This window comes from Schistocerca nitens, chromosome 4 (genome assembly GCF_023898315.1).
Source record: "Schistocerca nitens isolate TAMUIC-IGC-003100 chromosome 4, iqSchNite1.1, whole genome shotgun sequence".
NCBI classification, from domain to species: Eukaryota; Metazoa; Arthropoda; class Insecta; order Orthoptera; family Acrididae; genus Schistocerca; species Schistocerca nitens.
In genome coordinates this window covers 633,234,785-633,257,618 of record NC_064617.1, presented here as the reverse complement: position 1 = coordinate 633,257,618, position 22,834 = coordinate 633,234,785, and the positions used below count along the sequence as shown (strand labels likewise).

Genomic DNA, 22,834 nt, shown 5'->3' with positions numbered 1-22,834 from the left:
GTGGGTCTGTGTTCTGGCTGGGGATAAGGAAACTTTTCTGTATTGATGCAGATGGAAGGAGCAAGGATTGATAGTGGTGGAAAGAATGCATAAAAATACATAAATAACATAGAATCTTCACAAAAATACACTCAAACACATGTGAAAAAATACAAAAAGGAAGAAGAGGCTGAAGTATGAGGAAACAAGATTAAATCTGAGGCAGTAGACCAATGGTGAATGGCGAGAACCAACTGAAATTGGTGTGAAGTCACAATGTGATCAAATGAAAAATAAAAGTATTTGTAAAGAGGTTTGCAGGTCTGTTGGTGGATAAGTACCAAAAGGGGGATGGTAGAAGTGACTACAATACATGAAATTAATAGGTATGAAGTGGAACAGAGAGGGGAAGGAGTGGGAGGTGGAGAGGGGTTGGTAGGATGAGATACAAGCTCGCGTGGCACAAGAAATGTGCGGAAAATAACACATGAAAATACACAAGGGTGATGCAGGGAGAATGATCAACATGTAGGTATAGAATTAATAATATCACCAGGTGTAGTGTGGGACATAAGATGTTGCACCAACAGTCTTCGTTGTCCTGTATCAGTCTGTTGGTGCCACCAAGACAGTTGATACAGTGTGGCTCGCAGGTAGAGCATGACATGCACTTTGTAAGGTGAAAGAACACAGGAATGAAGAGAAAGGAAGATGGACACTGAGTATAGTAACGCACTAGAAAACAGTAAAAAAAAGAAAACAGCATTGGGTTACGATGGAAGAAAACCCATCAGGCAAAATTGAAAAATGGAAAATCCAGGATGGAATGTGACAATATAATGAAAAGGACAGCTGCTACTCACCATATAGTGGAGATGCTCAATCACAGAAAGGCACAGCAAAAAGACTGTTGGAAAGTTAGCTTTCAACCAACAAGGCCTTTGTCAGAAGTAGACAACATACACACATGCACACGCTCATGCAAATGCAACTCACACACACATGACCACAGTCTCTGGCACACTGAAGCCAGACTGCGAGCAGCAGGATTTATGGAAGAGGCATCCAGGTAGGGGTACAGAGGAGGCTGAGGTGGGGAGGAGGAGGGATAACAGGGTAGTGGTGGGAGACAGTAAAGTGCTGCTGGGAGTGTTCAGGGATGAGGTGAAGAGTGGGGCAGCTAGGTGCAGTCGTGAGATTAGAGAGAGGGTGTGGGAGAAGGTGAGGAGGGGGGGGGGGTAGCAGAAAAAGAGATAAGTGAAAAGAATGGGTGCACTGGGGAATAGAGGGCTGCGTAGTGCTGGTATGGGAACAGGGAAGGGGCTAGATGGGTAAGGACAATGACTAATGCAGCTTGAGGCCAGGAGGGTTGCAGGAATGCAGATTCATGTGGCACAGGCTGTGAAGCAGTCATTGAAATGAAGGATGTCATGTTGAGCAGCATGCTCAACATCAGGGTGATCCACTGGTTTGTCAGTGGCCATTCATGCGGACAGACAGCTTATTGCTTGTCATGCCCACATCGAATGCAGCACAGTGGTTGCAGCATAGCTTGTTGATCACATCCCTTTACACCAACATTCCTAATGGCCTTACTGCTGTTGAGTACTATCCTTCCAAAGCCTAATGGATTCCAAACCAACCACCTCCTTCCAAGCCGCCATGACCAACTATATCCTAACCCACAATTACTTCTCCTTTGAAGGCATTACCTACAAACAAATCTGGGGTATGACTATCGGCATCTGTGTGGCACCATCCTATGCCAAACTATACATGGGCCATCTATACAAATCCTTCCTGAACACCCAGAATCCCTAACCCCTCACCTGGTTCATATTCACTGATGACAGTCTTCGTAATCTGGATTGAGGTTGAGGATGTCCTGTCCACATTTCTCCAGAACCTCAACACCTTCTGTCCCATTCGCTTCACCTTGTCCTACACAACCTGTCAAGCCACCTACCTCAATGTGGACATCCAACTCAAAGATGGCTACATGTCAAATCTACCAACCATGAGCAATTCCTCCACTTCAACAGCTGCCACTCATTCCATATCAAGAAGTCCCTTCCATACAGCTTAGTCATCCACTGCCATTGCATCTGTAGTGACAAGCAATCCCTCTCGAAATACACCAAGGGTCTCACTGAGGCCTTTACAGATTGTAATTCCCCCTTCCCTCCTAAACCTCGTACAAAAAGAGATCTCCCCGGCCTTATCTTTCCAACACCTCCCAAAGCCCCACCATCTGGCAATAGAGAAGCATTCACCTCATGATTCAGTACCCCCCCCCTCCCCTCCCCCCCCTCCCCCCCCCCCCCAAGGACTGGAGCAACTGAGTTACATTCTCTGCCAGGGTTTCAATTACCTCTCGCCATGCCCTGAAATGAGAAATGTCCTAGCCACTATCCCTCCAACTCCTCCCACAGTGGTATTCCAACACTCACTGAACCTATACAGTATCCTTGTGCATCCCTACATAATACTTTCTCCCAACCTCTTACCTTATGGCCCATATCTCTGCAATAGACCTAGATGCAAGACCTGTCATATACATCCTCCCACCACCATCACCACCTACTCCAGTCCTGTCACAAACATCACCTATCCCATCAACAGCAGGGCTACCTGTGAAATCAGTTGTGTGATCTACAAGTTAAGCTGAAACCACTGTGCTACATTCTACTTGGGCATGACAACCAATAAGCTGCCTATCCGTATGAATGGCCACCAACAAAATGTGGCCAAGAAACAACTGGACCACCCTATTGCTGAGCCATGCCACCCAACACAACGTCCTTTATTTCAATGACTGCTTCACAGCTTGTGCCATCTGGATCTTTCCCACTAACACCAGCTTTTCTGAGTTGCACTGATGGGAACTCTTGCAACATATTCTATACTCCCATAACTCTCCTGTACTTAATCTTTGTTATTCATTGTCCTTACTCATCTAGCCCCATCCCTGTTCCCATTCCAGCACTACACAGCCCTTTATTCCACCAATGAACCCAGTCTCTTTACTTCTCCACTTTCCCGCTAATCCCCTCACCTGCCCTCCGTCTAACCTCCCGACTGCACCTTTCTGCCCCACTCTCCACCTCGTCCCTGCACGCTCCCAGCAGCACTTTACCATCCACCACCCCGTACCCTGCTATCCCTTCCCCTCCCCACCTCAGTCACCTCCTTATCCCCACTCGGCTGCTTCTCCCATAATGCCCTGCTGCTCGCTGTCTGGCTCCATCTGCCAGAGACTGTGGTCATTTGTCTGTGAATTGTGTTTGGATGAGTGTGTGCATGTGTGTATGTTGTCTACTTTTGACAGAGGCCTTGTTGGCCGAAAGCTAACTTACCGACAGTCTTTTTGCTGTGCCCTTCCTCAACTCAACATTTCCACTATATGGTGAGCAGCAACTATCCTTTTCATTATGTTAAAACTAAAAAAATACATTTTCACAATAATGATGTGTGGGAGGATCTAAATCCTCCCCAAACATGGAAGCAATGCATGAAGCTCACTACAGTAACAATGCACAGACAGCCATTACAGGAGGTGGACACAAAGGACATGAACATATTACAGGACAAAATGACATGTGCCATCTATCAATAATTTTGTGACAAATTATCCATACTATTCAGAATAATCTCCTTCCAGAAAGACAAAGGATCTGGTCTAAGGATGATGGGGTGCCACTTCACCTTCCATATCTTATATGACAATACCTGACCCAAATTTTTAATGAATGATGTATTGATCAAAGAGATTTCATTAGCCTGGCCCAGTGATCATCTGAATTAATTCTTGAATTTCATGGGATTGTAATACTTGAGAACATGCATGTGACTACAGACAATGGCTGCCAAATGTGTTTGCAGGAATTAATGAGTCTTTGAGGGGACCTCAAGGATGTGTTTAACCTGTTGTGTCAATGGACAGATGACTCCTGAATGCCATAGTGGCCCATATTTCAACACGTTTTTGTTTCCAGACTCATAATCACTAGATTTTTTTTTCTTTTTTTGAGCTTTATGAATATGGGAGACTTGTTTAAACACCATCTTTGCACTTACTATGGAAGATTAAGTTTGCTGAGATGGTTAGATGCAGTTGACTAAAGTAGACTGTGTGTCGCACTAATCTACAACGGTTGACAGTGGCAAAGGGTGGTAAGGTCTTTTGATGTGACTTCATTGTCATCCACAACTGTTAATAATACTGGTTGGTAGTCAAGACTTTCCTACAGTTTTTGTAGCAATCACTGCTGTTTACAGGTAAGTATTTGGGCTGTACAACAACAATGTTATTAGCATGGTATTGATATTTATTATAAGTGCAATTATTTAGAATTTTAAAGTACTATTGTGTAAAAATTTTTAGAAGCAAGAAGAGTTTTACTAAAAGTGAGTGCTCAGAATTATTTAAATGAAATTTTTTAAAAGCCTATTCATATATACTTTCCAGTACATACCCTATACAGTTACGTCACATGTGAGAATATATTCAACAAAAGCATTTTGGCTATGGACTGATACAACAGATATATAAAAAAGTATACCAAATGAGGAACAAAGAGTTTTGGTTTAATACTGGATGGTCTAAATTTCATTCTCTGTAACTGTTAAGTAAGAATGAAGTCTAATATCAAACCATATGTCTAAATGAAACAACAGAAATACTATTTATTAATACTGACCTTTACAGAAGCAGTAGCTACATTTCAATAAAAACTTCTACATATTCCACAAAGCAGTCCTGTATTTACACATACTTTTATATGAGCAGATGCTTCATCAGTCCTCAAAAAGATTTCCCAACCTATTGTAGCCACATCAAAATCCTGTAAATTCCACACTGGCACAACAGCAGTGCAACGCTATTTTGTTTTGTGTCCCTTAACCAATTTCTCCACTATGACTGTGTTTTTTGAAATTGTGCTCCAAAATGAGATTTATTCAACCACTCTACCTATCCCATCCAGAGTAGCTTTCCCCACATGTCTAAGTCTCTACCATACCATCTTGACTCACTTTGTTGTCACAGAATTCTGTTGTTAGTATATCATTTGCACAATTTTTCCACAGCAGCTAGCTATCAACATCTACCCAGCCCCATTACCAATGAAACAAATATCATCAAATGAAATTTAAACTATGGTAATGCTGTTTCATTCTTCAGTGCATGTGCAAGCACTTTGCTGCCGTCTACACTAGCATAACAAAAGTAACAATCTCAGAAGAGACAGATGAGGTTCAATATTCGACTTATATCCTATTTCAGTATTGGAACTATACCACATTTCAATGAAAATTATACAACACACAATGTAAAAGCTTTGGATAACAGCTATGTTTGCTCTAGATATTTAGTTCAAGTATCAAAACTTCAGAATTTTACAGAGGGAAGCTATTTTTACAAGATACAGATGGCTCCACCACCTAGCTTAAGCTAATCCTCCACTATGTTGCATACTCTCCAATTCTCTCTAATTATACACTGACTGAAAAAAATTCACAACACCAAAAAATAATTAAGGTATAGTAATGAAATTTCAGGAATACATTTGTCTAGGTAACATATGTAAGTGACTAACGTTGCAAGCTCACAGGTTAATGTAAGTGCGATATAAGCCATTCCAAATGGGAAATGCTGGTACAGTAATAACCATTGTAACTGCCAAAATGTTGAATGAAAGCATGTAAACATGCATGCAAGTGTTGTACAGGCACTGGATGTCAGTTTGTGAGATGAAGTTCCATGCCTGTTGCACTTGGTTGATCAATACAGGGATGGTCAGTGCTGTTTGTGGATGATGCTGCAGTTGTCATCCAGTAATGTCCATATGATCTGGTAATCATGAAGGCCAGAGCAACATGTCGACAATCTGTAGAGCATGTTGGGTCACAACATCAGTGTGACCGAGTAAGGTGGCCCAGTGGTTAGCACACTGGACTCGCACTTGGGAGGACATCCAGCCATCCTGATTTAGGTTTTCTGTGATTTCCCTAAATCGCTACAGGCAAATAACAGGATTGTTCCTCCGAAAGGGCATAGCCAACTTCCTTCCCCATCCTTCCCTAATCTGATGGGGTCAATGACCTAGCTGTTTAGTCCCCTATCCCAGATCAAAAAACCAACCAACAGCAGTACGTGGGTGAGTGTTACCCTGCTGGAAAACACTCCATGGAACACTGTTCATGAATGGCAGCACAACAGGTTGGATGAACAAATCAACATATAAATTTGCAGTCACTGTGCCTGGGATAGTCATGAGAGTGCTCCTGCTGTCATATGAAAATGCACTCTGGACCACACCTCCAGGTGTAGGTCCAGTGTGTCTAACACACAGTCATGTTGGTTGCAGGCCCTCAACTGGCCTCCTTCTAACCAACATGGCCATCACTGGCACCGAGGCTGAATCGCGTTCAGCAAAAAATACAGCAGGTCTACAACCTGTCCTCTCTCTCACTTGACACCACTGAAGTCAGAAATGGGAGTGGTGTGGGTTCAGTGGAATGCACACTACAGGGCATCTAACTTGGAGCTATTTTTGAAGTGACCAATTTGTAAGAGTTTGTTTGTCTCTATGGTGCCAACTACTGCTCAAATTGCTGATGCAGTTGCATTATGATGCGGCAGAGCTGTAAACTGAACATGATGGTCTTATATCGTGGTAATGCCATGTAGTCATCTGGAGCCCGGTCTTCCTGTGTCCATACATCCTTGTGACCACTGCTTCCAGCAATCATGTACAGTGGCTATATTCCCGCCATGTCTTCTTGCAATATTGCAGAAGGAACAACCAGCTTCTCATAGTCCTATTACATGACCTTGTTCAAACTCAGTAAGGTGTTGATAATGGCATCCTTGATGCCTTAAAGGCATTCTTCACTCACATCAAATTGACACATCCAGTCTCAAAGGTAGCTAACACTCACGTCCATTACAGTGTTTATTTAAACAAACCTGATTTGTATCTTCATAGTGGCACTCCTAGCACCACTCTTATGCGACTGGTGCAAAATTTAAATATACATCATCTTTAAGATGTATAAACATGTCTACCAATTTTCATTTATGTCGCACCATTCCTTCTTGGTGTTGTGATTTTTTTTGTTTTCCACCAGTGTATATCAGCTGTTACCCTATATTGATGATCGAACCGGTCTGGTGGCAGTTCAAGTAGGAAACACAGAAGTCACTGCTTTGAGCAACTGAAGAATGTAACCATTTTATTAACCAAAATCTTGTGAACAACATCAAATCATCAGCTTGGCTGGAGACACTAAAACACACCAACAATCAATCACACTGATAATACCTCAGTCAACATATATTTTATTTGTGTGTGTTACAATAAGTATTGCTGTTAAAATAAGCAGATGATTTCATTGTTGCCTGAATACTTTGAAATATTCTTCATTCTCACTGAACTATAAGTTTATATTTGTATGTTTGTTCCACCACAATCTTTGTTCATGCTCCCATCACTACCATTTTACAGCTATTATCATCCTTGTAAGAATTTGAACGTCTACTGGTTATTTTCCCTGCAATACCAGATGTAATTTAAAAAACCCAATTCATGTGTGTTGCTCAGCATAGTCTACTTCTTGGTTTAATCCATCCTGAGCCAAATATCCAGTCTATCATACGATATCTTGAATTTTACTGAACACATGTCTCAATTTACTACCCTTTATTCCCCTTTAGTGCTTTATCTCTGAAGAAGTAATGTCTTATTGATAAATACAACCTTACAGCCATAACTCTTTAGCTGTGACTGGAATGTTAAAATTCTGCAACTTTACATATTCTAGTTTAATACAGTAGAATCCTTAAGAAACCGTACATAACTAAGACTATTTAACATTAGTAAAAACAATAAAAATGCATTCATAGTTAACATAGTTAACATACTACTTTTGTAAATATACAGTCTTGAGAGAAATTAAGATATAATAACTTAAGATATGGAAATTGACCCCCTCTCCCCCACACATAAACACAAGTAAAGATTGGATTCAAAGGAAAAGTAACATATTTTTCATGTGTGATCTTGCATAATTCTGAACATTTTATGTTTAATGCTACTATTTGAGTTTTCAGCCAAAAGGCCTTCCTCTAAAACAGAAAACACACACATTTAAGAAAGTACAACTCACACACACATGGCCACTGTTTCTAGCCACTGAGGCCGGACTGTTTGCAAATGCACTTGATAGGAGAAGCAATCCATGGGTAGTTGGGCTAAGGAGGAGGCTGGGGTTGGGAGGGAGAGGGATAGCAGGGTAGGGGGTGGGAATAGTGTGTAGTGATGCTTTTGGGAGCATGCAGGGACATGGTGGGCACAGGGTACTAGGGCTGCTAGATGCCGCCGAAAGGTTTGAGGGTGGAGAGTGGAGAGTGTAGCAGCAGAAAAGGAGAGAAATAGAGAAGAGTAAAAAAGATTAGTGGGTGCATAGACGGAATACAAGGATGTGTAGTGCTGGAGTGACACTAAGCACCAGAGAAGAAGATAGGTGGGTGAAAGGATGAAGGACAGTGATTAGCAAAGGTTGAGGCCAGGAGTATTATGGGAACATAGGATTATAGGAAGAGTGCCCACCTGCACACTTCCACAATGCTGTGTTGGTAGGATGGATCCAGATGGTGCAGGATGTGAAGCTGTCACCAAACTAAAGCACGTTCTGTTGGGCAGCATGTTCAGCAACCGGGTAGTGCAGTTGTCTCATGAACACAGTTTGTTGGTGGCCATATATGTGGAGAGGCATCTTGTTCATTGTCATGCCCACATAGAAAGCAGCACAAAGGTTGCAGGTTAGTTTGTACATTATGTGACTCCTTTCACAGATAGCTCTCAGAAACTTCCTCCCACCACTGAATGAAATAAAGAATCTAAACAGGCCAAACACACAGTCATGAACCTTTCCTCCAAAAGCCTTATTTCCACACAAGTATCAGTCCTTTCCAAAGGTCTTACCTTTTGCACCACTCCCAAACTCAATCATGCTAGACTAATTAAAAACCTTCTGTCCCTCTCCCGGACCATACAGTGGAAACATTTTTTTTGCCAACAACCCTACCCATCAGGCTCAATCTAAACCCAATGGTGAAACCCTCATGACTCAGTTCACAGCTCCATCCAATCATGATCCTCCCCACTGCCCCCAAATCACCCCTGTTAACATTACAGAATTTCTGAACCTCACACCCTGCCTCACCGTTCCCCAAATCCCACAACATGCAATCTAACCTTACATCTGCACAAAGAACTGCAATCCAGCACCTAAAATCTGATCCTGACCTTATAATCCCACCTCCTGACAAAGCCTCCACCACTGTGATTTGAACCACAGGGATTATCTGACAGAAGGACTCTGACAGCTGTCACATTTGTCCACTTACAAACCCTCCCACAATGACCCCATTCCAGAAATCCAACTGGATCTCTAGTCACTCCTCAATTACGTAGATACACCCCAGAACCTTTTGCCTGAGTCTCTCTCTCTCTCTCTCTCTCTCTCTCCCCCCCCCCCCCCCCTCCTCTCCCCACCACTTTCTACAGGTTTCCTGAAGTTCATAAACCCAACCAACCAGGAAACCCCTTTGTGAGTGGTTACTGTGCATCCACTGAGAGACTCTCTACTCTCGTGGAGTAACACCTTCAGCCTATTACCTGTAACCTGTACTCCTATATAAAAGACACCAACCTGTAACCTGTACTCCTATATAAAAGACACCAACCATTTCCCACACTGGCTCTCAATAGTTGCTGTATCTTTACCAAACAGTACTGTGTCATCACTAATGATGCCCCCTCCCTCTACAGTAGCATCTCTACTGCCCAAGGCCTTGCCACTATTGAACACTACCTTTCCTAATGTTCAACTGACTACAAACTTGAAGCCTCCTTCCTGGTCAGCATGACCAACTATATCCTCACCTGCAAGTACTTCACCTTTCAAGTCTTCATCTATAAATGAATCTGTGGTACAGTAATGGCCACCTTAATGCACCATCCTATTCTAACCTATTCATGAGCCATCTTGAAGAATCCTTCCTAAGCACCCAAAATTGCAAATCCCTCACTTGGTTCGGATACATTGATATTTTCATGATCTGGATGTACGGTTCCTCCAGAACCTCAACACTTTCTCCCCCATTTGCTTCACCTGTTCCTCCTCAACCAAACAAGCTACCTTCCTTGATGAGGGCTACATCAGTATCTCCATGCATATCAAACCTAGCAATAACCAGCAATACGTCCAGTTCATCAGCTGCCAACTGTTCCACACAAAGAAGTCCCTCACATACAGCCTAGTCATCCATGGCCATTGCATCCGTAGTGATGAGCAGTCCCTCTAGATATATACCAAGGATCTCACTGAGGCCTTCGCAGACTGAAATTACCTTCCCTACCTGAGTACAGAAACAGTTCTCCCATGCCTTGTCTCTCCAGTAACCTACCACCTCACACATTCCCACCATCTGGCCACAGAGTAGCACTCCCCTCATGACTTATTACCACTCAGGACTAAAGCAACTGAACCACACTCTCCACCAGGGTTTTGACTACCTCTTGTCGTGCCCTGAAATGTGGAGTATCCTATTCAACTATCTTTCCCACCCCTCCCATGGCGGTATTCTGCCACCCACTGAACCTCCACACCTGCTCCAGGTCCCTCGCCTCATGGTTCAAATCTCTGCAATAGACCCAGACTCCCACAACCACCTACTTCAGTCCAGTCACAGGCATCACCTATCCCATCAAAGGCAGGGTTACATGTGAAAACTGTCATGTGATCTACAAACTAAGCTATAACCATTGTGCTGCTTTCTATGTGGCCATGACAACCATCAGCTGCCTGTTCATATGAATGGCCACCAACAAACTGTGGCCAACAGACAGCTGAACCACCTAGTTGCTGAATATATTGCCTAACACACTAAGCTGCACTCCAATGACTGCTTCACAGCCTGCACCATCTGGATCCTTCCTATCAAAACCAGCTTTCAAGAATTGCACAGGTGGGAATTCTTCCTGGAGCATATACCATGTTCCCGTAACTTCCTGGCCTTAACATTTGCTAGACCCTGTCCTTCACTCACTTATATCTTTCCCTGCTGCCACTCCAGCACTACACAGTCCCCTGTTCCAGCAATGCACTCACTAGTCTTCTTTCCCTCCTCTACTTCTCTCCTTTCCCCCCCCCCCCCCTCCCCGAAACCTTCTAACCGCACCTAGCAGCCCTACTACCCTATCCCCACTAGATCCTCGCATGCTCCCACGAGCATCAATACACTCTCTTCCCACCCCTACCCTGCTGTCCCTCCCACTCTGCACCTCAGCCTCCTCATTACACCCACCACCCACAAATTGTTCCTTCCATTAGGCACAGTTGCCCACAGTCTGGCCTCAGTGGCCAGAGATAGTGGTCATGTGTGTACAAGTTGTGCTTGCACGAATGTGTGTGTTTTCTATTTTAGAAGAGGGTGTTTTGGCCAAAATCTCAAATGTATATCAGTCCTTTTGTTGCATCTCCTGTATATCATGAGAAGCAATCTATTCTTTTCATAACACTGGTGAATAATTCCATTGCAGTAGCTTGGAAAATGCCATTGTTGTGACAGAGATATTTTTCACTTCATATTACAGGAACTAACAAATACTTAATTGCTACAAATGGTGAAGTTAGATGCAGTGCTGAGTTGAACAACTCCATTACACATGGTGATAGTAAGTTATGAGAGCCTATGTTATATGGGATTCCTGGTGTTTGGTGAATGATTTCTGAATTCTCCATTTTTTTTTATTTGTGCATGTTTCAGACAGTAAGAAGTAAACCGTTCATGTTCTGAAAATAATAGCAGAAATCTCTTGCCAACAATTTAAAAATATTAGTACGGATAATTGAAACTGTCAAATACACTTCTCTCAATTTCATACAGAACATCTGGATCTGAGGATGAATCATATTACCACAAGTTCATTACTTACACATAATTTTCTTGCAAGCATTGAAACCACAGGTGCAACCAATACATGCTTACCATTCCAATAGGAGACAAAAACACACAATGCCACAGACATACTGCTAAAAGGATATCACAATAAAACAAAAATGTGTGCATGTAAAATGAAGGATCATTACACATTGAAGGATACATGCAAAACTACTCACAGCTACATGTCCAGTAATCCCAATGGCATATTGTGTTGATTTTACATTCAAATAACTGTTTTTTAGTTGAAAATTCATTGCTTTTATTTTACGAGCAATGTTTGTAATTATATGAAACCCCTACTTTCATGATAATTTGTCATAAAGTTTTAGATCATTTCTTAGTATAGATGAAATAAAAATACCTTTGAAATACATAAAAACATGTAATGGGGAGTAACAACCGACTTACTTTCAAATCAATAATGTCATCTACCTCAGACACATACATAGTTATTAATTGAGACTTGAAATTTATATCTTCATTAGAAACTGCAGATAATAAAAGAGTAAAACCCTTAGCTCATTAACTAAAACTATAACTACATAGGTGATGCTAAAGAAGCGACAATTAGTGCAAAGATTGTAAAGAAATACACTAAAACATATTACCACATTAGCAATGAGACAACTGTAAGCCCTGTAGTTGGAGCATGAGAATAAACTGCTGAGACAGGAGTACAGGATGGGGTGTCAAATAACCCAAAGAATTTGTTCCAGTTCCCCAAAACATACAGTACTTGTAAATATCAGACAATGGAAACTCCAGGTAGGAATACCAACAATGTAGGAAAAGACAGACTGCTACTTACCGTAAAGAAGATATGTCAAGTTGCAGACAGGCACAATTAAAAGACACTCACATAAAGATTTCAGCTGCAGCCTTTGTCAGCAAAAGTGACGCGCACACACACACACACACACACACACACACACACACACAAGGGAGCAGATTGCTAACCACAGCATTCTGGCACAAGATGCTGGAGTTGGCAGTCTTGTGAGCTTGAGGTGTACTTCCTTTGTGTGTGTGTGTGTGTGTGTGTGTGTGTGTGTGGTTGTGAATGGTGTGTGTGCATATGAGAGAGAGAGAGAGAGGGAGAGAGAGAGAGAGTGTGAGAGTCTTTTTTTTTTCTTTTTTTTTTTTCACTGAAGGCTGTAGCTGAAAACTTTATGCGAGTGTCTTTTAATTGTGCCTATCTACAGCCTGACATTTCTTCTTTATGGTAATTAGCAATCTGTTTTTTTCCTACATTGTTGATAGTACTTATAAATATTAGCATTCAAAAGACAGAAAAGCATAAAATATTATGTTAAGTTTGCACACACACATAGTAATCAGATGCTAAGTACGGTAAGTCTAATTTAGTTTTTAAGGTACAGTAAGTGCATCAGCCAGGTTGTCATGCAATCAGAAATATGAACATTGACATACATCTTTGCATCCAGTTAATTTGGCCATTCCATTACACAGCGGTAAGTCCAAACCCCAAGAAGAGTGCATACCAATGGCTATACACTATTACAATATGACAGCCAAATATGAAATATTAAAGTTAAGCAGATGATAAAATGGACTTGTCACTTTAAGTAGAATTTGCAGTAAAGCAATATTGCTCTTTCAAACATGAGCAATATGAATGTCAGCAGCTTGATAATCGGCAGCTGCTGTCATTGAAATTTCGATAGACACTAGTAGTATCCGCCCCATCGTCAGTCTATTTAGTCCTTTAAATAGTTTACAAATACTGTACATACCATTCAAGATACCTATTATGTCACAGAATACAGCTGGCAGTTTGTACAGGTTGGCATAGAAAAATTACAGATAAACTGACAGATCATGATTCTCCGACTAGAAGATGAGTAGAGTATTGGATGGGTATTACAAAAAGGAGGAGCTCAATTAACAAATGTACACAGATTGTGAGTTCCAGTAAAGTGCAGGTTTGCTGACTAGGAATGTGGGAGGGAAGGGTGGCACTCGCACAGGCTGAACATGTGTGCATATGTGTCAAAGCCAGTGGAGATTAGTGCATGCTGAATATGATGTGGGGATGCAAAATGGGAAGGGGTTGACAGGATAGAGGTGAGGGAAACTGTTGGGTGAAGGATTTGGGGGTAATGGGTTACTGGAGATTGAGGCCACGTCGGTTATGGGAGAAGAAGGTGTATTGCAAGGATAATTCCCATCTACACAGTTCAGAGAAGCTGGTGATGGATGGAAGGATCCAGATGGCATGGGTTGTGAAACAGCTATGAAGTTGAGCAGATTATGCTCATCTGTATATTGTGTCACTGGTTTGTCAGCTTTGTTGTTGGTAACAGTTCGGTGGTGGTCATTCATCCTGATCGACAGCTGGTTGGTAGCCATACAAACATAAAAAGAAAAGATGTGTAAAGTCTGAGGCAGAGTTAGTATATGGCATGGCTGCTTTCACAGGTGGCCCAGTCTCTTGCTGCAGAAATCATATCACTGTGGGAAACCCAGGTGCAAGACTTGTCTTATTTACCCCACTCAACAATTCCTACTGCAGACCTTTCACAGGTTTATCCTAACCCATCAGAGGCTGGGTCACTTTGGAAGCAACCATGTCTTATACCAATCCCACTAAAAACACTGCACAGCTCTCTAGTTGGAATCAGCTGTCCACCGAGATGAATGGCCATCGCCAAACTGTCGCCAAGAACAACTGAGCATAGCATGCTTAAACTCAATGGCTGCTTCACACCTCAGGCTCTCTGGGTCCTTCCCTCCACCATCAGTTTCTTAGAACTAAGCAGATGGCAGTTATCCTTGCAGTACACCCTCCACTCTTGCCGCCATCCTGGCTTCAGTCTCCAGCAAAACACTGTCCCCACACTCTCCATCCAACAGTTTCTCCCTACTCCATCCTATGACACCCTCCCAATTCACGTCCCCTTGTCACCTTCTGTGTGTGTGTGCCACTCCCCACTGGCTCTAATGCCTGTGCAAACATGCCCATCCCGTGTGCCTGTCACCACTCCCCCAACAAATCAGCTACCACCCTCTGACCCACTAGCCACCTGCCCCAAACTCCTTGCCCCACAAATCAACCCTCTAACCACCATCCAACACAAACACCCAATCAAGCCTCTTCTTCTTCTGTAGCAGTCAATCCAAGGATTGGTTTGCAACAGCTACAATGGCAGCTTGTCTCCATTCGGTGCGTCTTTCAGCTTTACTCAGCTTTTCTCTTCATTTCTTTATATGTGTCACATCCCACATCTTTCACGATTTGATCCATGTACCTCAGCCGCGGTCTTCCTCTTGGTCTTTTTCCCTCGACATATCCCTCTATGATTGTGTTCAGGAGTCCTTTATGTCTTAATAGATGGCCTGTAAATTGCACTCTTCTTTTAACAATGAAACTCCAGAAGCTTCTCTTCTCACCTGCTCTTCTCAGAACCACTTCTTTTGTGATACATTTTATTTTGAGTATGTGTCTATAGCACCACATTTCAAAAGAATTTAGCTTCTGGTCTTCCTCTGTCCCGAGAGTCCATGTTGAACACCCACAGCATGCCACACTCCACACATATGATTTCAAAAATCTTTTCCTGATTTCAAGACTGATGCTCTTAGATGTTAAGACGTTTTTATTCTTGTTAAAAGCAGCCTTTGCTTGAGCAATTCCACTTCTCACTTCTGCCTTGCTCCTTCCATCCCTGGTAATATTACTGCCCAGATAAGTAAATTTATCAACTTGTTCAAGCAGTTCATTGCCTACATGAACTTGGACTTTCACTTGATCTTTTTTGTTGCATGCCATTACTTTTGTTTTTGCTTTATTAATTCTCATATTATATTCTTCCCCCATAACTTTATCCATTCTATTCAGTAGGACTACAAGATCTTCACTTTCAGCTAGGACAGCTATATCATCGACATATATCTATTCAATGGCCACGAATTACTACACCTGTCTGCAAATTTTCCCTTACTTTTTTCAGCGCTTCTTCAATGTATAGGTTAAAGATAACAGGGGATAGTGCGCAACCTTGTCGGACACCTTCCCGTATCTGCACCTCTTCTTGTTTTGTCTGTCCACAGATAACTGCTGTCTCATTTTTGTACAGGTTCCATATCATTTTTCTATCTTTATAGTCTATTCCTACTTTTTTGAGTACCTCAAACATCTTATCCCATTTAACATTATCAAACGCTTTCTCTACATATACAAAAGCCATGTATGTTGCCAGGTTCTTATCTATCGTTTCTGTATTATTGTTTTAGAACAAATATTGCTTCTCTGGTTCCTCTATCTTACCGGAATCCAAACTGGTCTTCAGAGAGTGTAGCTTCAACTTTTTATCCTATGTGTTTTAGGATAACTGAGGTTACTATTTTAGAGGCGTGATTAACTAGGCTGAGTGTCCTATAATTCTCACATCTTGTAGCATTTGCTTTCTTTGGAATGGGGATCATAATGTTTTTCTCAAAGTCCGTAGGAATTTTACCCTGCGCGTACATGTTGAAAACAAGATTATACAACTCCTGATTCAGTTTTGCTCTTCCAGATTTCAGAAGTTCAGCTGAGATATTGTCTATACCAGGCGATTTGTTGTTTTTCAATTTTTTCAGAGCTAGTTCAAACTCTTCCTTTAATATAGGTTCACCCATGTTGTGTGCATCTACTTCTGTTTCTTCTTCCATGATGTTTTCAGACAGTTCTGGTCCACTGTACAGTTTTCCTAAATATTGTTTCCATCTTCTTTCAACTTCATCATCGTCATCCAACATATTGCCATTTTCATCCACCACAGCCCTACACTTGTTTCTTCTGTCTCCAAAGAAATGTCTCACACATTTATGGGCCTTGTCAATATTTCCCTTTCCCATGTTGTCCTCAACTGAAATACAGAGATCATCAAGGTATTTTTATCTTGCTTGTTTTGCCTCTCTGTTGATTCTGTTTTCCAGACTCTTGTATTTCTCTTGGTCTTCCCTCTTCACAAATTTTTTTTTAATTTCCTTCTTTCTTCCATCATATTTAGTAGGTCATTGGTGATCCATTCCTTCCTTTTCTCTGTACTTTCTTTTCCTATTACTTCTTCTGCTGCTTCGAAAATACCAGTTTTTATTTTTTCCCAGCTGCTTTGGATGCCATTGCAGCCCTCTGTATTTGTTTTCTTGTCTGTTTCTAGTTGATAGTGCTTCAGTGTATTTTCATTTTTCAGGTTTGTCAAATCCCATTTACATGTACTTCTTTTTTTAATGTTCTTGAATTTTAGTTCAGTCATCATCATAACAAGTATGTGATCACTTTCCACATCACAGCCTGGATATGATCTGCTGTCCTTAACTTTGTTTTTGAATCTTTGCTTCACTAATATGAAGTCAATTTGATATCTGTTAATGTCACCAGGCATTTTCCAAGTATATCTTCTTCTTGGATGATGATTAAAGAAGGTATTTGTAATGCAAAGTTTATTTCTTTGGCAGAATTCTACCAGTTTATCCCCTCTTTCATTTCTTAATTCTAATCCAAAATTCCCTGCCACACCCTCTTCTTTACCTCCCCCAATAACGGCATTCATATCTCCCATGCTGACTAGGTTTTCAGCTCCTTTAATTCTGCCAATTACTTCTTCAAGGTGGTCATACATCATGTAGAGTTCATCCTCCTCGTGCCCCGTAGTTGGCATGTATACTTGGATTATGATTGTGTCTCTTGGTTTAGTTTCCAATCTGACATAAATTATCCTCTCACTATGTTGAACAAATCCTTTTACTCTTAATCCCATCTCTTTATTGAGGATAATTCCCACTCCTGCAGTCCTGGGATTGTCTTGTGCTGTTCCAGTGTGCATGATTCTGTACTCCCCTGACCAAAAGTCACCAGTGTTTGGCCATCTCATTTCTGAGACTCCCAGTACATCAATATCCATTTGTTTCATTTCCATTTTCAAGTTTTCCAGTTTACCACATTTAAGAAGTGAGTTGACGTTCCATGTTGCTATCCTTCTTACATTAATGCCTCTGGATTTCAGTATCTCTTTAGTTGTCCCCGCCCGGAGATCCGAATGGGGGACTATTTTACCTCCAGAGAATTTAACCAAAGAGTTTTTCACCATAAGCTATTGATACTTGGGATACCCACCCGGGTCTTTAATGGAGTGGTTTCCCGTTCCCTTCTCCATTCTACGCCGTTGGCCACCTTGTGGCTCCTCCACCTTTAGGAGCAGTTTCCCACCCCAAGGGCAAGAGAGTGCTCTTCCTTCTAGCTGCTCATCCGCCCTCCTAGAATGCCGTTGGCACTTGATAGAAGTTAATCTCCATATCCCAGGAGATATTCGGCTCAGTAGAAGTATAGGTTGGAAATGAAAGACCCCTAGCCCTCGAAACCTAATAGCGTCAGGGTCGGAAAAGAACAAGAGTTGGTTGAGAGTGGCCAAATAGGAAAGATAAAAGTGAGGAGCCTGGCATAAGTAAGTGGAAGCAATGCCAGGACTCAGCTCTGGACCCCGTGGTCACCAGCCACATACTCACTAGGTGTGAGTCCTACTCACAATGAAACCTATCTACCAAAACACAGCACTGTTACTGTACACCCAGCCAGCACCATGTAGTGGTAAAAGAGAGGAAGGGAGGGATGGGGATCAGGAGGGGGTGGGGGGTGGGTAGGTGTGTGTGTGTGTGTGTGTGTGTGTGTGTGTGTGTGAGAGAGAGAGAGAGAGAGAGAGAGAGAGAGAGAGAGAGGAGAACTGTGTAATCTAGTTCAAAAAAGAATTACCCTTATGGGGTCATTAAACTGATTAGTGACAGTCCCAATGACATTTAATGCATAGAGGTGGAGGTGACAGATAAAGCAAATTCTACATTGTCTGGAGCAATCTTAACCAAAATTGATAAACAGATGACATATTACAGAGTGAAAAAATAAGACAAGACAGAGCAAGTAATCTCAGCCATCAGACTCACTTGGAAGCTCACTGCTGCCTTGATATATACTAGCAGCCATCAAGCTCAGTACAAGGTACAATGGGACAAGAGCCAATGACTGACATCTGACATAATGAGCCTGTGAGCTACTACTGTGCTCGTAGAGCTCAAAGACTTACTGACACTTGAGTGTCATTTGTCACAGTGCTGTGAAAACAAATGAGAATCTTCTACGAATGTTAGTGCAAGAATGGATCTGGAATAAGCCATAATAATTCCAGCAGGGATCATTTCAAGCTAATAGCTGTTCAATTGTATTAGGAATTTGTGTCAGTTTTTTTTTTTTATTTTTATTTTTTTACAGCCATTGCAAATAAGAGTGTCTAATTTGATGTTTCCACCTCTTACAGTGCATTAACAGTGGTGTGCTAAAATTATAAAAACTGATGCTTTTCTTTCATCATCATCATCTTACTTGAGTTAAGTAATCTCCATTCCACATAAAGCTCGAAGAGTCACTTAAGGACAAAAGTTCGGGAGCACCACAAGATGCCACATTACAATAAAGTTAAAATGACAGGTATAACAAAGTAAATATTGCTAAAAGATTCAGATAAAGTATAAAAAAATTCAATAATGTTTCTTATTTTCTGTCTTCCAATTTTCAGCTTGAGATCATTATCACAAGAATCATTATAATATTTACCTCTTCACTTTCTTCCTTGCTTTCTAGTTCTGAAAAAAATCACTTCATTATGTTAAGAAGATAAAAGAAAGTAGTAAGATCAGTATCTGACATAAAAATGTTTATTAACACTATTTTTAACTTCCAATAGCAGCTGCAGGGGATTCATGTGGTTCTGTGAATTATGTTCAGTGCCGAAGAGTCACATTTTAATGAATATTTATTGAAATCAAAATCATGAACTAACTCCATAAATTAAGTATGACTATAGCGGACAAAACTTTTTTTCCTCCTAGAACACACTCAATGAATGAAAACTATGGCTAATTTCTGATACTATGATAATACAATGTTTGTAAACAAGTTTAAAAAATGAATATGTTACTATGATGAAATAATGAATTCATTAAATGTCTGCTTGTCACACCTGCAGTTTTCATTGGAGCCCATTCATTACCATACTTCACCACTTTCCCTTCCACTACGGGTATATCGTATCACCTCGCTCATGAGGGCTTGTGCTCCAGCCAAAGTTACTTGCTACTCCACTCCCAACCAGGTGCCAATATTGGATAAATGTTCTGAGAACTTCTACTTTGAGACTAGACCACCTACTGCAGTTCTAGCAATGAGGTTGAGGTAAGGGAGGGTAGAGGATGACATGTTGCATACCTTGGGACATGTAAAGAAATTTCAATCAAACTTAATACACATAAACTCGTTATCTAGAAAAAAAAGTATTTTGAGGATACGTCTAGCAACCCTATCTACGAGGAATGGGGTGAACACTTGTAATTTTATAACTCTGGAACAAATGATCTCTTACTTTGAGGATCGTAATTGGTAAGTAAAGAGGGGAGAGATTTGGGGACAGAGGAGTGAAGGGAGGAGTGATTCCTGTTAGTTTCATATTGAATGACTAAACAGTTCTGGTATTTATGATAAACAGCTCTGGATACACTTGCTACTAGCCAGTATCCATTGTATGTTCTAGAATTCTTCAAATTGATTTATCTGTCTGTTTAGTGGGGAAGAATGCAAGTTTGGCTTGAGATTATTTTCCCTAGGGAGAGGGAGTGAGTGTAGCAACCTTCCCCTACCCCTTGCTGGGTACACTCTTGATTTTGGATATGCCACTGTAGCATCAATGAGTATGACTTAACTATCTGGAAAAAAATAAAATTGCTGCAGGTACAGGACATCCCTAGTTACAAGGGTAGGAAGAGGATGGAAGAGGGTGACTTGTAACAATAACTCTAGCATTCATGGAAAATTTTAAATGATGCTTAGTACACATAATATCAATGTGGTGCAAGACGCGTCTATCACCACTAGGAGTGGGGGTGGGTGTGAGAAGGAATAAAAGAACTGATAAGTAAATAACTGAGCAATGACTGGTAATCAGCAAATTACATAATAACAATCAAGTAGATGTTATTTGACTTTCACTGTTATTTATTTTTAAATTCATGCTTACAGTATCACATAATGAATATTTATTTTCACTCTGAATTTGTCTGCCCAGTACATTAATCACTGCTTTTTCAATAAATATATATATACTGGCATAGAATAGCACAGGCCACTGTTGTTCTCACAGTTACAGAATTCATTCTTGCCCAATCAGTTGCTTACTGCCGAGTGAGGGGGCGCAGTGGTTAGCACACTGGACTTCCATTCGGGAGGACGATGGTTCAAACCCACATCCGGCCATCCTGATTTAGGTTTCATGTGATTTCCCTAAATCATTTTAGGCAAATGCTAGAATGGTTCCTTTGAAAGGGCACTGCCGACTTTCTTTCCCATCCTTCCCTTATTGATGGGACCAATGACCTTGCTGTTTGGTCACCTTCCCCAAATCAACCAGTCAGTTGATCAGTTGCTTACTATGATATTTCACATCTCCTTCTATTATGTTTAATTGATGATCCATATCATTCAAGATTATAAGACTGTGAAATTCTGATTTTTACTCTTGTTACTCTGTTATTTGAGGATGTATCCTCAAAATTAGCTTTTTAACTGTCTTTTTTTATGCACAATGCTCTGAAATTGCTGCTCTAAACTTACCTACATTCTTTGGGTTTGAGCTTTGTGCAGCTACCTCATTCTGCAAATCCATGAATCATTCATAAACCATCACAAACAACAATACAACAGACATTAGCCAGTACACTTAATAAATGAAATTAAGAAGCACTTTTTTGAAACTACTGTAACGAAATCTGCTACTTACATTTGTGAGCATCTAGTTAAAAATTTCATGCTACCAATCAGTTAGTGTAAGAAAATTTGGATAGACATGCATGCGTCTGAGGTACTAGACAAGTAAGTTGGTTTGAACCCACCACAGAAATACACATACTACCACAGCGCCACCACAGTGAAGCAGGCTGGAGGGAGGGAGCAGACTTACTTGAGGCTGCTGCTTGTTGCACTAGGTGTGCTCTCACGGCTCCCTCTCCCCCCCTGCTCCCTGTAATTGCGGTAGTAGTTTTGTATGCAAACAGCAGCTTCCTGACTTTTCTTAAAACGCTTGTGCTCGCAATATGATCGAAACCCATTCTGTATCACCATTGCTGCATGAGTCATCTGCTTGAAGTATGCATACTGCAAAAAAGAAGGTAACCAATTACTAAATGATAAAAATTAAGCTCAAAATCTGCATAATTAATTTAGTCAAAAGTGGCAACAGGCATATTTGTTAACACATTCAGTTTCATAAGTTTTCTGCTAGTTCACAATGCACAATCAATTCACAATTATGAGAGTTCAATATTGTGGCTATCTAGTAATACTTTCTCAATAAATGAAAACTCTATGAACAACTCACTGATGTACAGCTGCATAAAAAGCTAAAATGGAACCTACACAACCCAGAAGCTTAGTTTGAAACTTTTTGTTTTGGGATATGTACACCAAATAAATTTATAAGAGATGGTACTGATCCCCTTGGTACACAAAACAGGACAGAACACTGTTGCAGAAGCAATAAAAAATGTCAAATTTAAAAGAACACAAAATCTCCAAGAATGATGATGTTTTACTGAAGTTTGAACTTGAGTGCAGACTTCAATGTGAGATTCTTTTAATAGTTTCCACAACAAAAGTCGAGCTCAAAATTTGGCAGAAAATCCAAGATTCTGGGTTTATATCAAGTACACCAATGGTAAGACACAATCAGTACCTACACTGTGTGATAGCAATGATAATGTTACTGATAACAGTGCCACTAAAACTGAATTACCAAACAA

General features: G+C 41.0%; 1 protein-coding gene across 1 annotated transcript in view; it reads right to left on the bottom strand.

The window, feature by feature from the left end:
* Nucleotides 1–22,834, bottom strand: part of LOC126251652 (calmodulin-binding transcription activator 1) — a 1,922,036-nt gene that overhangs the window by 76,804 nt on the left and 1,822,398 nt on the right. The window contains exon 27 of the mRNA XM_049952210.1: nucleotides 21,997–22,190. Coding sequence (XP_049808167.1) covers nucleotides 21,997–22,190 — 194 coding nt within the window. The remainder of the gene's footprint in view (nucleotides 1–21,996; nucleotides 22,191–22,834) is intronic.